The sequence below is a fragment of the Populus trichocarpa genome, chromosome 17 (genome assembly GCF_000002775.5).
Source record: "Populus trichocarpa isolate Nisqually-1 chromosome 17, P.trichocarpa_v4.1, whole genome shotgun sequence".
Taxonomy (NCBI): domain Eukaryota; kingdom Viridiplantae; phylum Streptophyta; class Magnoliopsida; order Malpighiales; family Salicaceae; genus Populus; species Populus trichocarpa.
Genome location: NC_037301.2, coordinates 8,534,365 through 8,550,800, shown reverse-complemented (window position 1 = coordinate 8,550,800; position 16,436 = coordinate 8,534,365). Strand labels below are relative to the sequence as shown.

The 16,436-nt window shown below is 32.8% G+C and overlaps 2 protein-coding genes across 2 annotated transcripts; both read left to right on the top strand.

The window, feature by feature from the left end:
* Positions 1–3,600, top strand: LOC18107290 (protein NRT1/ PTR FAMILY 2.10). Its single transcript, XM_006373239.3, has 4 exons — positions 1–215; positions 360–577; positions 1,656–2,209; positions 2,402–3,600. The coding sequence occupies exons 1-4, from the start codon at positions 83–85 to the stop codon at positions 3,291–3,293; spliced, it is 1,797 nt and encodes a 598-aa protein (XP_006373301.3). The 5' UTR covers positions 1–82; the 3' UTR covers positions 3,294–3,600.
* Positions 3,601–14,853: 11,253 nt separating this feature from the next.
* On the top strand, positions 14,854–15,829 carry LOC7482444 (thioredoxin H2). The gene is made up of 3 exons (XM_002323996.4): positions 14,854–15,101; positions 15,177–15,299; positions 15,404–15,829. Exons 1-3 carry the CDS (start codon positions 14,937–14,939, stop codon positions 15,536–15,538), a joined length of 423 nt encoding a protein of 140 aa, XP_002324032.2. The 5' UTR covers positions 14,854–14,936; the 3' UTR covers positions 15,539–15,829.
* The last annotated feature ends 607 nt before the right edge of the window (positions 15,830–16,436 follow it).

Genomic DNA, 16,436 nt, shown 5'->3' with positions numbered 1-16,436 from the left:
ATAGAAGTTACATACAATAATAAGCTCTCATCTCTAATTCTATCTTCATAGAAGAGAGTGTCACAAATATCATTCTTGTAAGATGGGGGATGAAGAGAAAAAGACTCCCACGTCCCTCGAGACCTCCATGGAGAATGGAAGGGAGGAGAAAACCACCTCAAATGACGAGCCAGTGGTTAAATACGGAGGAATTAAAGCCATGCCCTTTGTCATTGGTAAGCTCACACAGCTTATTTTTGTCTGATTTCTCTTTCCGTAGGCAGAAAAAGTTGGCTTTTTTGGATGTTAAAATCTGTTCATGTCCGTACGTGATCTCTTCATGATCGATATGACATTTATATGTGTATGTATATGTGCAGGAAACGAGACCTTTGAGAAGCTCGGCACAGTTGGCTCCTTGACAAATCTTGTTGTGTATCTGACAACAGTTTTCAACATGAAGGGTGTCACTGCCACCACATTCCTTAATGTCTTCAGTGGAACCACCAACTTGGCACCTCTTCTTGGAGCTTACCTCACTGACACTTACTTCGGACGCTACAAAACTTTGGGTTTTGCTTCGATCTCTTCTTTCGTGGTAATTCCTTGCTTTTTTATAACTCGCCTCTTGAATTATTCTGGAAAAAAAAGAAAGGGAAAAGATGTTGTTCAGCAATGAAGCAAGTGAAGGGAGTTGAGGCCAGTGTTGACCCTGCAAAAGCACAGGGATAGCTGTAGCACGATGCTACCACCTAAGCACTTTCAACTTTCAAGGATTTAAACAAATTTAGAGTCTAAACTTTTCTTTTACGTTCTTGGTCTCAAGTTGATGAGACTTACAGCGCAGATCTTGTCTTCACATGCAATTCATTGACATATGTTTTGAATATGGAATTAAAAAAAAATGCATGCTTCACTTATTGACAGTTTCGTGCTGCTTTAGGTTATATTGGTAGCCGGTAGGTGTCATCTCTGAAGAAAGAGGGAAAAACTTGTCGTAGTTATATATTTTCTCTTTGAATTACAGTCTTGTGTTACAAAAAAAAAAAAAAAAAGGGAATAGAAAAGAAAACTCTTTCGATCTGTGGTTGTGTGAGTCACAGTGCAGCAGGTCAGAGAGCACATGGGACAATGATTTTTATATTTGTTAATTATATTTTATAAAATAAAATTATTAGCCCTGATTCTTTTTTCATTTCAAAAATGTATTTAAAATTTTCTTATTTATTTTAAATTAATATTTTTTAAATATTTTCATATCATTTTGATTGCTAATATTAAAAATAATTAATTTTTAAAATATAAAATAAATATTATTTTAATACATTCTATAAAAACTATTTTAAAAAACAATCCCAATCATATTATTTCCAAACAGGCTAACTTGCACTTGATTACTTATGTCATGTTCAGTGTTTCATTTAACATCACAATTTTTTATTCAGACACCACGAGTTGATTTGTCGATAATTTATATATACAATTTTTTTAGTATTCCTGTCTGCGCGGAGTTCTTGGCAGTAAATCCAGTGAAGAAAATTTCTTTTATTTCCCAACGACGTCAAGTATATAATTATTACGGTTGCTCTTTTCTTATACTACGCTTTTTGTATCATGTACTATATATCTAGTATGAATTCCCATATTAATTTTCTTTTTCATCTGTTTCTATTTAGGGAATGGTGGCGTTAATGCTAACAGCAGCAATCTCCACTCTGCACCCTCCAGAGTGTGCGCCAGGAGGTGCGTGCGCTGGGCCAACAACTTGGCAATTAGCCTTCCTGCTGAGTGCGTTTGCCTTTTTGATAATCGGAGCTGGTGGCATACGGCCCTGCAACCTAGCCTTTGGAGCAGATCAATTCAATCCCAATACTGAATCTGGCAAGAGGGGTATCAACAGTTTCTTCAATTGGTACTACTTTACCTTCACGTTCGCCGTGATGATATCGGTGACTGGCATTGTCTATGTGCAATCAAACATTAGCTGGCCCATTGGTTTCGGAATTCCGGCATTCCTAATGTTCCTTTCTTGTGTAATGTTCTTTGTGGGAACAAGAATTTATGTTATAGTGAAACCTGAAGGCAGCCCCATAAGTAGTGTGGTGCATGTAATTGTTGCTGCTACGAAGAAACGAGGCCTGAAGCTTCCTGAAAACTCAACTGTCTCTCTTTTCAGCTACATTCCGGCCAAATCTATCAACTCTAAGCTTCCTCGCACGGAACAATTTAGGTGAGAAGGATTAATTTCTGGACAACAATATTTAAGCATGAATCATTTTATACAACAGCATCGTCAGTGGAGTACTTTCGTGTGTGAAGACTCGGCAGCATACATTAATTATTTGATTGCCAATTACAGAATCAGAGGTAATTTTTATTTTTCATTTTGACTTTTAATACTCAATTATCACGACCACTGCAGGTTTCTTGACAAAGCTGCGATCATTACAGATGGAGATCAAATTAATTTGGATGGTTCAGCTACTAACCCATCGAAACTTTGTAGCATCCAGCAAGTCGAGGAAGTGAAGTGTTTGCTGAGGATAATTCCCATATGGTCAACATCCATACTTTATCATATTCCCTTGATCCAGCAACAGACTTATGCAGTTTTCCAAGCCCTTCAGATGGATAGACGTCTGGGCACCAGTTTTGAGGTGCCTGCCGCAACGTACGTAATCTTTACAATGATAACCCTCACCATCTGGATTCCCCTCTATGACCGAATCATTGTTCCGTTTCTTCAAAGGCTTACTGGCAAAGAAGGTGGACTAACATTGCTTCAAAGAATGGGAATTGGAATGGTTCTGGCAATGCTTTGTACGATCGTTTCTGGGTTGGTAGAAGGAAACAGAAGGCACGTTGCTTTAACAAGGCCAACCATAGGCATTACAAGTAAAGGAGGCGCTATATCATCATTGTCTGCCATGTGGCTGATACCACAACTTTCACTCTCTGGACTTTCAGAGGGTTTCAATTATATTGCACAGATCGAGTTCTACTACAAGCAATTCCCAGAAAATATGAGGAGTATCGCTGGGTCATCCTTTTTCGCAGGTATTGCTATCTCTAATTATCTAAGTGGTTTCCTAGTTACTATAGTCCACCGCATTACTTCAGGGAGTAAATCTGGAGACTGGTTGGACGATGATCTTAACAAAGGGAAATTGGATTGCTTCTATTACGTGATCGTTGGTCTGGGGATCCTCAACTTCTGCTATTTTCTTTTGTGTGCCAAATGGTATAAATATAAAGATGGTGATATTTCCACAGTGGAGATGGCTACAAAGGGATCGCAGAAGCATATTGTATGAATAGGAAAGCTTCAAGCCTTGAATGGAACTGGATCACGTACTGCCAGTCGTTTTCCTTCCCAGCATCAACACGTCAAGGAGTTCATTTAGAGAGAAGAGCAAGAGAAATGCAAGCACTATTCTCAATTAGAACGATAACATATCTCATGGAATGTTGTCACCCTGTAAGGAGCACTGGCTATAAAACCTGCCATAAATATATATATGTATACTCGGGCTGACATTGTTAGCTAGCTTTGTTCCTATGAAGTATCTGGTTGTATAAAATATCCATTGAATAAAAAAAAAAAAACCCCTTGCCATTCCACCCATCTTCTTATGCTAGACACTAAACATAGTCGTCACCTTCCTTTTCCTTGATCCGTCACCTTCCTTTTCCTTGATCCGTCACCTTCCTTTCCTTTGATCCCTCACTGGCCACCATCTCCAACCATAAACCCCTGAATCTCGCCAAACCATAAGATTATCACCACACAAGAGCTGTCGAAGTGTAGAATTCATCTTCAAATTGAATTTAGAAACTACAAGATTAAAGTCCCCCTTTCCTGTGACGAAACCCACACAACTGATATTATCACTATAAGCCCAACTAATTGATTTATCCAAATAAAGCAAGAATAAGTCCACCAGATCAAACAACAAAACCCACAGACAATAACAAAATGAAAGAATCACTGAAACCAAAAGCTAAATCTCAACATTAACACCAAATGGGATTAGAGAAGGATTAGCTAAATCTCAACATCAACATGCCATAGCTCAGTGAATGTGAAGCGAGAAAGAGAGGAGACAATGGAATGTATTATTTTGGATTTTGTTGAGTGTTTGGTAATTTCTTATTACACAAATAGATTTGGTAATTTTTGAGAAAGAGTTTTTTTTGTTTGACATGCCTGGTGAATATGCATACGAAATGCAGACAAATTCATGATGTGTACATTATATTTCATAGAATGCCTTTAGGGATTTGGTTTGTCGGAATATGATTATTTCTGGTCATGCGTAAAATGGGTTTGCTAAGGCATGGCAACGTTGTAATATATATTCGGATCTTAGAGAGTGCTCGGTAGTGTGATAGCGGTTGCTTTTCAAATAACTTTTCGTGCCGAAATGCATGCCAATGATTTTTTTTATTTTTTAAAAATTATTTTTGATATCAGCACATCAAAACGATCCGAAACATACAAATCATATTAGATTTTAGCAAAAAAAAAAAAAAATTGAATTTTTTAGGAACGCGGTTTGCACCGCGTTCCGAAACGCATTCTTAGAGTGTCCAGGCATGAGTAGGCTTAGAACGTACTTGGGCACCAATGGGCACCTTCTTCTAAATTGAAGCCCCATTCTTAAAGGTGAGAAAATTAATCAAATTATTTATAGAATATGATACAAAATTAACCTAACCAAATAGTTTTCAAAAAAATTTCGATAACTTTGGTTAGAATATTAAAAAAATTCAATTCAGTTGGATTTTAATTTTAAAAGTTAAAATAAAAAAAATCAAACCAAATCAAATTGAACCATTAAATAAAAACACTCATTATAAACTAAAAGCGAACTAAAAACCCATTAAATTAAAGCATGTCAAAAATAGTTGAACAAAAAGACCTATTAATTGAATTAGACTTATTTGGTTTTTAAAAAATAAAACCAAATAGAACCAAATTGATCGTTTTGGTTTGATTATTCAATTCAGTTCAAAATTTTAAAAAGAAAATTTGGTTCAATTAGATTTTTTTTTTAATTCAAACCAAACTGTCAATGCTTATCCTTAGCTACCAACCAAAGGGACAAATCATACATACAATAAATATTGGCATGTCTCTCATCCAAGTGTCAAATAAAGGATTAGTGTAAGAGTCATCATCAGTTGTATATTATACACAAACCCTAAAATAAAGTTAAGCTTTTGCAATGGCTCGTTATCATTTTGGGCCTTTGCTCCCAAGTAGTCTATAATTATATTTGGCAAGCATATTGATCATTCTACCCTCAAATACAATATACAGACGTGAGTTCAAGGCTATATAAACGATATTGAAATCCAAGGTAAAGAACTTCCTCTTTTTATTTTTTTTCTTCATATCTTACACTAAAAATCTCTTTGCAGCTCAACCACATACATGTAGCCCTGCAAGGTTTTTTTTCTCTTTTAATTAAACTGACTTTAGCAATTAACACAACATATATGATAACAAGTTCAGCTGATTGCTAACGAGGTGTCATCTACTCTACAAGTGTATATGTAGTCTTAAGCCAAATACATGCTCCCAACCACCTTATTTACAACTAGCTTAACCAATAATTGGGTAGTTTAGTGCCCTATAAGTTGCCTTTCATCAAGCCAATCTCAATCTTCCTATACCTAAGGACTTTTTGTTGATCAACAAGTTAGGAGAACATGTCTAGTTGGCTATTTCAACAAAGTTTTGATGGCTCATTCAATGCCAATTCAAACTTTGAAAAAGATTTTGAAGAAGTTGAGCAACAACTGATATCATTCGTAAAACTTAGAAATGGATAAACATTTGAGGTTATTGTATTAAGAAAGCTAAAAAATGTTAATAAGCTTATTAGTAAAGAAGTAAAATAGACCAAGGTGGCCAAGTGAAATATCCCACTTTTCATATAATTGTACCTAATAGAAAGGACTTGGGGGGTAAAACTGAACATAATAGTACACGACAAGAGCTCAAGATCTTTTGGTCTAAAGAGCCTATTGAAAAAAATAATGTAAACAATAGCCATAATATAAGTCATCAAAACTCAATAATAAGGATGACAAATAGACTAGTAATCACTAATATTTCCTAAATCTAAAAAAAGGTGACTATAAGGTTAGCTAACAAAATCCTAATTTTGAAGGATATAACATTTAAATACAATGATGAAAAATGATGATGTTAAACCATATACCTTACTAAGAGAACTAGTTTTGGGATCAAGAAAAACTAGTCTTTTAGTCAATAATCAATAAACAATAAACACCAATCATAATACTAACATGTGGTGTTAATGATTAACTATAAACATGATCATTACAAAATAGGATTAAGCCTAATCTAGTATAATAATTAGCTATTTGCATGATCCAATGGTGGATTTTTTAATCAATTTGAGATAAAAGATATGTCAATATTCCTTCATTTATTCTAAATAAAAGAGTATAAAGGCATTGTTTATACTAAAAATAAACAAGCACGTGTCATTTAATTAAGAACAATAGTTGTTCACTTTATAAGTTAGCGAGGAAAGATAAAATAACCATTAACCATCAACCATTGAAGATAACTGAGATCGACCATTGACCAAGAAGATTAGAATTCACATTAAAACATTGATCAATTAGGTTCAGTTAAACAATCAGATATTATAATTTAACAAAAACACACACAACTACAATAAGGATACACACAAATAAAAAGTATAAGTTGTACTGGGATTTAGATTATAAAGTCCTTATTTTTCATAAATAGTTTGTGTAGGATTAGGAATTTGTATGAAATTATATCCATGTAATATTATAAATAAATCATCTAGTAGCTAAAAATAATGGTAAGCTTTATATATACAACTTTTTTTTATAGCTTTCCTGTAATTTATCTTTTATTATTGTGTTTCTTTACTGATTTATTTATAAGCTTTCCTTTACATTCTAGTTTATTTACTTTTTTTTTACCTCACATCGCCTAGAATAATAATATATCTTTCTCAAAGATCAAAATATTTGACAACTACACTTTTATTACTATGTTTCTTTACTTTGTTTGATTTCAAGGTTGTTATATGCCTACGTTTGAGATCAAGTTTCTAATTATATCTTCTCCTTATTGAAATGAAGAAATAAGGAATTAATAATATATATAATGTAAAAATTATCTAATTGATTAATAGTAATAGTTATGCATGACCAGGAAAGATCTCATTGAAATTAGGTGCTAAGGCTAAATGGAAAATTTATGAAAAGTATGAAAGGAAATATATTATGTTCATTCCTTTATGAAAAGAAGTAGTTACTCTCATAAACTTATGTATGAGGGATACTTGGAACTAATATGCAGGTTCTTGTTAGATAACATATACACTGAACTGACCCGCAAGAGAATTCCATATGGAGAGATCACATATGTCTATGAAAAGGCTCTCGTGAAAGTTGTGTAAGTGTTCCTCAAACTTGAGATCACTAAGTTATCTTATATAGGGAGTGTTATGCTTTGATCCTGACTGTATGTTATCCTAATCAAGGGCAACAAACGACCAGATTTGGGTCTCACATAAACTATATGATGATATTTGAGAAATCAAGAGAGGATTCATCAACCTGAGTGAATTAAGAAAAATGTTTCATTTATTCTCAAATAGAATTGATTGTAAAATCCTTTGCTAAGGTGAAATGAGTTTTGAAAAGAGTTTTAAAATCTTATTCAAAGAATTAATGAATATAATGTTGAGAACTAATATGATTTGACAAAGTAAACATACTGCATACTATAATGTCTAAATCAGAACATTTATGATGAAGGGATAATAATTATACTGACAAACTAATCATTGAAAAGTTAAGTCGAACTACTTATGACTTTCTTAATATTTAGGGGATCATGACAGATTGCTAGACATTGTACTTGATTTTAAATATAAGTCAATCAATTGTTGAGTTGATAATAAATTAAATTATTTAATCTTATTTAATTTATAATTATAATTTATATTTGGGTCAATTTATTAGAAAATCTAATGGGTATCACACATAAGAACTATTGGTCAAATAATAAAATGAGTTGATTAATCAAGTGTGACTTGATTGTAAATAAATTTTAGAAATTAAAGACTAGAATATAGTTAACACATGAGATTACAATTCTAAATCTAGAAACAATCAAGTAAGGACTTGATTGAATAAATTTTTAAAATTAGCCTAAAATAATATATGTGATATTATTTAAGGGGAAAATTGATATTTTTGCCATTTATAGGGTTTTTAAGTTTCCTTGTAAATAGAATGCTATGTCTCTTATTTCCTAAGAAAATGTGAGAAAAGTATAATATAAAAACACTTAAAGCACAAAATATAAAAGCTAGCACTCTAAGGTATATAAATCTCTTTCTCTTAAAAGGATTTAGGATATTTCTCACTGGTGGTTCGTGTGGATTGCTGTTAGAGGCCGAACATTTAGATAGCTTGTGATTTACGACAACCCAACCTTGAAGCAACTATTAAAAGCAAAAAAAAAAAACATTTGATCTTTAGGTAATTACATAATCCCTAAACAACTCTAGATTTGTAAATTTGTAGATTTTTCTAACGAGACCGTTTAGACTATTGAAAAAATTTAAATTTACTATTTTCGTTGCGTGTATGTGTTTTGGAAAACCCAAAACAAGGTGGTAACATCTTTCTTTTTAAAAACTTTGTAAGCACATTTTGAGCAAGCTTGAGTTAGTTCTCCAAGTCTACTTGAGATCCTTCAGGATTTGGGCCTCTCCTTTTAGAGCTTAGGATTTGTTATTCTTTATAATCATCTTTAGAGTTATATTCATTTGATCCTACTAGTGTTAGACATTGTGGAATTGAATTTAGACCACTTATGTGTACTAAATAAAAACAATCAGACTTAATGGATACTATATAAGATAAAATAAATAAAAGATAAAGGACTTAGTAAGAAACAAACTTATATTTTAAGTTATATAAACTATGTTTCATGTTAATTAGTGTAGAAAGGTTACGCTATATCCACCTATTTATGTCGCTAATATTTTTAAAAAATAAGCATAAACACTTTGATGTTGAGCTTTTCCCTAACTTAATAATAGTAAAGTTCTTCTTAAATAAGACTAATTGGATCTTAGACTCCTCTTCATTTATTTAAAAAGAGAAAGGGGCACATAACCTAGCATAACCTTTTCGGGGTAAGAAGGGCTTTTTTAGGGGAGATAAAATTCACTTATATGAACAGAGATAATAATCAATTTATTGATACTTTGGCAACCCTAGCTTCGATGATATAGATCAATATTGGAAGCATGATCCAATCAATAAGCATCGAATTAGAAATCTCCGAGCTCATTGCTATTCACTAAAGGAGTCACTAGATGGAGAATCATGGTACAATGACATCAAGAGGGTTATCCAGCATCGGGAATATCCTCCAAGAGCCTCCAAGATGGATGAAAAGACTTTGAGGAGAATGACCATAGATTATTACTTGGATGAAGATGTCCTGTATAAGAGGTCATTTAAAGGGGCTTTACTCAAGTGTCTGCATGAGAAGGAGGTTGTGCAAGTATTACATGAAATCCATGAGGGAATTTGTGCTATTCATTCTAACAGGCATACGATGGTAAAGCACATGTAAAGATCTGGGCACTTCTGGTTGACCATAAAGAAGGATTGTGTAGACTATGTCAGAAAATGCTATATATATGGAGACAAGATAAATTTACCTCCAACATCGCTATTCAATATGACCTCACCTTGAGCTTTTGATATTTAAGGATTGGATGTTATAGGACCAATCAATCTAAAGGCCAACAATGAGCATAGATTCATCTTGGTGGCCATCAATTACTTTACTAAATGGGTACATGCCAACTTTTACACACATGTGACACAAAAGGTAGTCAAAATGTTCATTGAAAAAGATCTGATTTGTCACAATGGCATGCCACCAAGATTAGTAACTAGCAACACTCAGAATTTCAATGGGAAGTTGATTGCTGAGCTCAGATATTGTAAAAAAGTACTATGCCTAATATACTTTGACTATCAATCAATAAAAATTGAAATTTGGTAAAAAATTCTTTGGTGTATTTTCCTTTTCTATAAAAACTTAGCATGATCTCATAAGCTTAAAACCTCTGTTTTCATGTTTTCACCAAGGTGTTTGGGAAATTAAAGTTTTAGCTGAATTAATAATGATTCATAATAATAATAGGAAATCATTTTGCATTTCAAATTAATCATAATGAAGGAAAGCGAAGCTTACTGATCCTAAACGCATGTATTTGAAATGAAGAATAACCATCTTTGATAACCCTTTCACGATACTCAAAAATATCTTTTACGGTTCCTTTTGAGCATTGTAAGTTTCTTGAGAATAAACTCTGACTAAGATCACACCCCATACTAGGGGCAAGTGTGAGGATTAGAAAAAAGCAATCCGATTGTAATGGTATATAAAATGATCCTCAATGATCAATGGTGCCTAAACGAAGCCGGGGGCATGAAGAAATTCAAAGAATCCAAAAACTTTGAGAATGCCATGCAAAATAGCAAATATGATGATGGTGCTCAAACCCAAATAAAATAAACAAAGACAAGAAGTTTAAGCCCGACATTGGGGGCATGACATACCAATTTGCAAACACAATCTTTAAAGTGGTTGCAACCAAATAGAAACAAATGGTATTTGTAGGCTCAGAAGAACAACTCTCATGAAACTTTGTCTACAAGAATCACTTAAATTCTTTTCGGAACAAATTTTCTTTAAACCGACATTAAATTGGTTTTTGCATTTGAAAATGGCTTTAAAATTTCAAAAATTTATAAGAAACCCCTTGTAAATAACCAAACTTTTTTCCACATGACATTATCCCTGAGAAAAAAGAAATGAAACTATATAAAATACTTAGGGGCATGATCATGCTGGGGGCAACTTAAGAAACATAATAGGGTTTGCTTCATGATTCCTTTTATAGGAAAATAGAGAATGGGAAGCAAATATACTCAAATTCTCTAATTACTTTTGAGGAAAGCCATAATGGAACAGGTCACATATCTTTGAGATAAGGGTCTTCAAATTACAAGGTATGCAGATATCATTTAAGCTCGTTAAGACGATCATCTCTTTCCTAGAGGTCGAGTTCACGATTTAAGTAAACAAAAGCGAAAGAGCAATGAAAGTTTGTTATGATGATTAAAGATTCAAATGACAGAGTCCATGAAGAAATGAGACCTATATTTCTTAGGAAAAAAACAACACATACATATTATTCACAACATATTGCATTCCGACCTTTGTAAGAAGTCCACAAAAAGAGTCCTTGACGGACTCAAACTTCTCCAACAAAAAGAACTTAGTAAGATTCTAAACACAACAAATCTCCCACTCTTTAGAAATAATAAGGTTTTTAAAGACAACATCCTTGACACTGTTTGAGTATGTTTTAGCCTTCATCTATCAGATAGTGTGCTTTCAGACCCTATCTCTTTCCTTTCTAGTGCGTTTTCTAGCCTTTATCATTCAGATAGTGCGTTTTTAAATCCTATCCTTTTCCTTTTGAGTGCATTTTCTAGCCTTCATCCATTAGATAATGCACTTTCATGCAATATCTTTTCTTTTCGGGTGCGCTTTCTAGCCTTTATCATTCAGATAATGTGCTTTTAGGCCCCATCTCTTTCCTTTCAAGCACGTTTTCTAGCCCTTATCCATCAGATAGTGCGCTTTAAAGCCTATCCTTTTCTTTTCAAATAAGCTTTCTAGCTCTCATCCATCAGATAATGTGCTTTCAAACCCTATCTCTTTCCTTTCGAGTGCACTTTTTAGCCTTCATCATTCAGATAATGCGATTTCAGGCTTTAACTATTTCCTTTCAAGTGCGCTTTCTAGCCTTCATATATCAAATAGTGCGCTTTCTAGCCATATCCTTTTTTAGTGCGCTTTTTAGCCCTATCCATTTCTTATGAGCGTGCTTTTTATCCCTCACCTCTTCGATAATACGCTTTCAAGCCCTATTTATTTTTTTCCTAGGTGCTCTTTCGAGCTCTCAATTCTAACACTTTTGGATGGATTAACAATTTCTTGATTTGGTAAATCCACAATCTCTCATCTTTTTTTTTTTTTTACAAGCTTACTATCTAAAGTCCCTTACAAGACTTTTTATCATAAGCATTGTAAAGAAGGGGCAATTATCATAACCTAATTTTAGGTTTTTCCCTAAAATTACCATTTTCTTTTGAAATGAAAAACAACAAAAAAATAAAAAAAAATGAAATGAAAGACACTGGCAACTTGACAAGAACAGGCTGAGAAGGGTTTCAAATGCATGAAGGAACCAGGCTTTTTATCCAAACCATCCTGAAATTCATCCTCCTTATTTACCCTCTTATGGTTGAATTACTCAAATGGTTGAACTCCTCTAGGCCTTTGGTTTCTATGTGGTTGAAACCTACCACTTTAGTTTTCATCAAAATCTTTGGCCTTCTCATCTATATTTTCAGTTATAGATTCTTTTGTAGGTGAATTAGCTCATCTCATAGACCTTTTTCTTTTCAAACCCCTATGATCTAGCCCATCTCGAAGACTAGCCACTGCGATTCCCAAACTGGTCATCCTACTCATTACTTCAATAAATCTTGTATTCATCAACTCTAATTATTGTTTTGTGGCTAAATGACCCCATTTCAGGTTATTCTTATCTTATGTATGGTGGTTGAAACTAAAAAGAAAATGACACAAAAACTACATGTTTTTTTTTTTTAGTTTTTAAAAAAACCCATTCAAGTAAACCTAAAATATCTCAAATCAAGATTTATCTCCAAGAAACCCCAAGAATCAAGATTTTTTTCATATGTAAAGCAAGTGGCCGAACTTTGGGTTTTCTTAATAAGGATTTGCGACGAACCCTAAATTTTTTTTGTTGTGATTTTCCTTGTTCTATTCTTTATAATACTTTATTGAATCAAAATCACAAATAATTTCCTTTTTTTACTTGATGCTGTTACTAGTTTTTAGAGAGGATAAAAAAACTCGACAATAATGGAGTATACAACAACTTGAAGATAAAAATGGATATAACCTAATTTTGAACCATGCTCTGATACCAACTAATATGAACCCTATGGATATATAAGTCTAGAAACCTATAGTCAAATTGACTTTTCCCAAGAAAGTTAAGATCAGGTTTGGAATTGAGCTTAACACAATAATACCCTACACTAAGACACTAAGACTATAAGTAATCGAACCTCCACCCAATGCTTATAAAGAAACGTGAATGAGAAATATAGAAAATATCACAAAACTTGGTTAATTCTTTAATAAGTCAGAGTAGTTCAATGAAGAACAAAAAAATATGAGCAAAACCTCACACGCATAATGATAATTACTGAAATCAAAGTCTATAAAAAAAACTAAATACAAGCTAAATAATTCTATTTATAATATGCAAAAATGTCTTAAACAATATTGAAAAAATAATAAAAGAGTTTTAAAATTAAAAAGAAAAAAGAATTTCAAATCAACCAGGAAGCTAATACAATTTCTGCATAGTAGTTTTATACGTTATTGCAAGGCCTTTTTAATGTTTGATTGCTTTTAAAATTTAACCCAAAATAGAAAAAGATCTCTTAAAACTTCTAGTAAAATTTTAGCTCGATCCATATGCAATGGATCTAACAAGTATAAACTTCTGGCGAAGATTATACTTGTTATAATAAAATTGTATATTATAAAAAATAAGCATTTAACTTCCGAAATATATTAGCCCATGAAGTAAATGGATCAGACCTTTTTATACATAGATTAACTAAGGTCTAATCATAACTTATTGAAGATGTAGCCTCCATGGAATTCACATTGGTCCAAATACTTTAAATAAGTTCATTGAATGTATCTTTGAGTTTATTTGCCATTGATCTTGTAATTGACATAATTAAAACTTGCAATTTATCTTTTCGTATAGTTTGGATTGCATCAATATATCTTTTAATATTCTTATCTAATATAAATAAATATGTATAGAACTAGATTTAAGAAGTTATATGAAACTCTATAAAATAGGGTATACCAGTTTGTTTAGTTGTTTTTTTTTTTTTTATGTTTTTCTTTATTGTTTTCCTTATTTTCTTGGATTTTAATATTCCTATAATCTTATTCCCCTAAATTCTAATGCTTTCTTTCCAAATTGGTGCTTCTTGGAACCAACAATCCTTTATGATGATTTTGATTTGAGATGTAACGTATTAACATCTCATTTGATAAAGATTATTATCGCCTCGTCACATATTGAATTCTAAGTAAAATTAATTGACAATAATATAATATACAAATTATGGTTGTAAGCTTATATTGTTGAATTTGTATGAACTAAATTTTAATTAAAAATAATAGGCTAACAAAGTTTTCTTATGAAAATTTCATAAAAATAATATATCAATTGACAAGCGATGAAACAAGGATTTTTCATAATAATAACCTATCTATATGTCATGAAATTAATAAAAAAAGGTACAATATATGTCTACATGATATATAATATTATACATTAAAATTTATGAATAAATTAATCTTTCTATTTTTAAAAAGTACAGTTTAATCATCTTACAAACTTTGATCATTAACTATTTTTTATTCATTTACTCCTACCATATCATTAAATAGTTAAATTATAAACAAATATGAAAAGTGAAAACATAATGTCTATTAAATATGAAGTAAGTTAAAGTACAATGACTAAAAGTTTAGTTTTCTAGGAACTCAAGGACTGAATAATATTTTAGTCATCAATTGTCCTCACAAACAGAGTCGTCCTAGTCCTGGTAGAGCAGGCAAAAAAAGGAACCCTATATCTCCTCATTTACTTAGATTTCTGTATTTTTGCTCTGCATTAGCTAAAAAAAAAAACACAGAGAGAAGAAAGATGGGAGCCGTACTGTCTTCCATTGGATCTATACTGTCTTACTTATTTGGAGCCTCAGCCGCCGGAGAAGATTCAGCATCGGATGGTCAATCGGGTGTGACAGCGTTCCACTCCTCAGCCCGTTGGCAGCTCCATTTTAATTCCATAAAAAACACCAACCAGCTGGTAACACAATCAACCAATCTATCTATCTATCATCATGTCTCTCTTTACATGTAATTGATTGATTTTGGATAATAGATGGTGATTGATTTCGCGGCATCTTGGTGTGGGCCCTGCAAGCACATGGAACCAGCAGTTCATGCCATGGCTGCCAAATTTACTGATGTTCAGTTTGCCAAGATCGATGTCGATGAATTGCCTGTATGCACTAACTACTCTCTTTCTTTATAATAAGCAAACCCAATTAATTATTGTTTGATTTGATTTTTATTTTTGGGTTTTCCTTTGGGGTGGTGATGATATAGGATGTGGCACAAGAGTTTGGGGTGCAGGCAATGCCAACATTTGTGTTGGTGAAGAAAGGGAATGAAGTGGACAGGGTAGTGGGAGCTCAGAAAGAGGAGCTTCAGAGGAAGATTGAAAAACACAGGCCTCGTTAAGCTGCTTGTTGATTCTTCAATCTCTTGGTTCCGCGTCCTTCTTTATTTGCTTAAGCATAAAAGAATTGAAGCTTGTCAGTTGCTACTATTTCCATCTTTTTCTTGAAGTTGAATGAAAAATGACAAGGATTATTTATGTACTTATTGAAACTTGGAATCTGTGTGATCTTTTGCATTCGATGCTTGGTCTTTCTTTTCTGGAAAATATGCTTTGCATACAAATAAATCATTCATCCAAATGTAGGTGACAATTGTGGATTCTAAGAATGCTAAATGATTTGTTTATACACATTTACAGGACTCTTTTTTTCTTCTTCTAAATTGTGTGTATAATCTGTTTGCTTCTTATTCCGAAGCATGACTACAATACGGGGAATGCTCAATCTTCTGAAGGCTATAATATTAAACAAAGATCATCTACTTAATTGTTGCATGCCATCTTCCAGTTTGTTATCTGTTCAATGGTTAAACCAAGTCCATTACAGGGTTTGTTGTTTCTGCATTTTGATACTTTATAGCCTGTTCAGTGTCATGTTTCTTTGGTATTTAATTAGATGTGACCGGCATTACGAACAAATGACAAAGCTTGACAAAGTGTAGTGAGAGCCTGTTTGGCTATCCGGTTGCGTTTTATTTAAAATGCAATTACAGCCACCGTTCATTGGATCCCACCTCTTTTCTGTGTTGGAAATGCAGTATTTGAAAAGCAAGAATTCCTTGCTTTTTTGTACTGTTCACGTTAATTGCACTGTTCAATGAATAATGCATGGTGATGCACTGTTCATGTGAACAGTGCAATTCACTTGCACTGTTCACTTAAAAAATAGTGAACAGTGCAATTCACTTGCACTGCGTGGATTTTTATTTTTTTTAGTGTGTTAAATTTTTTTTTTATTTT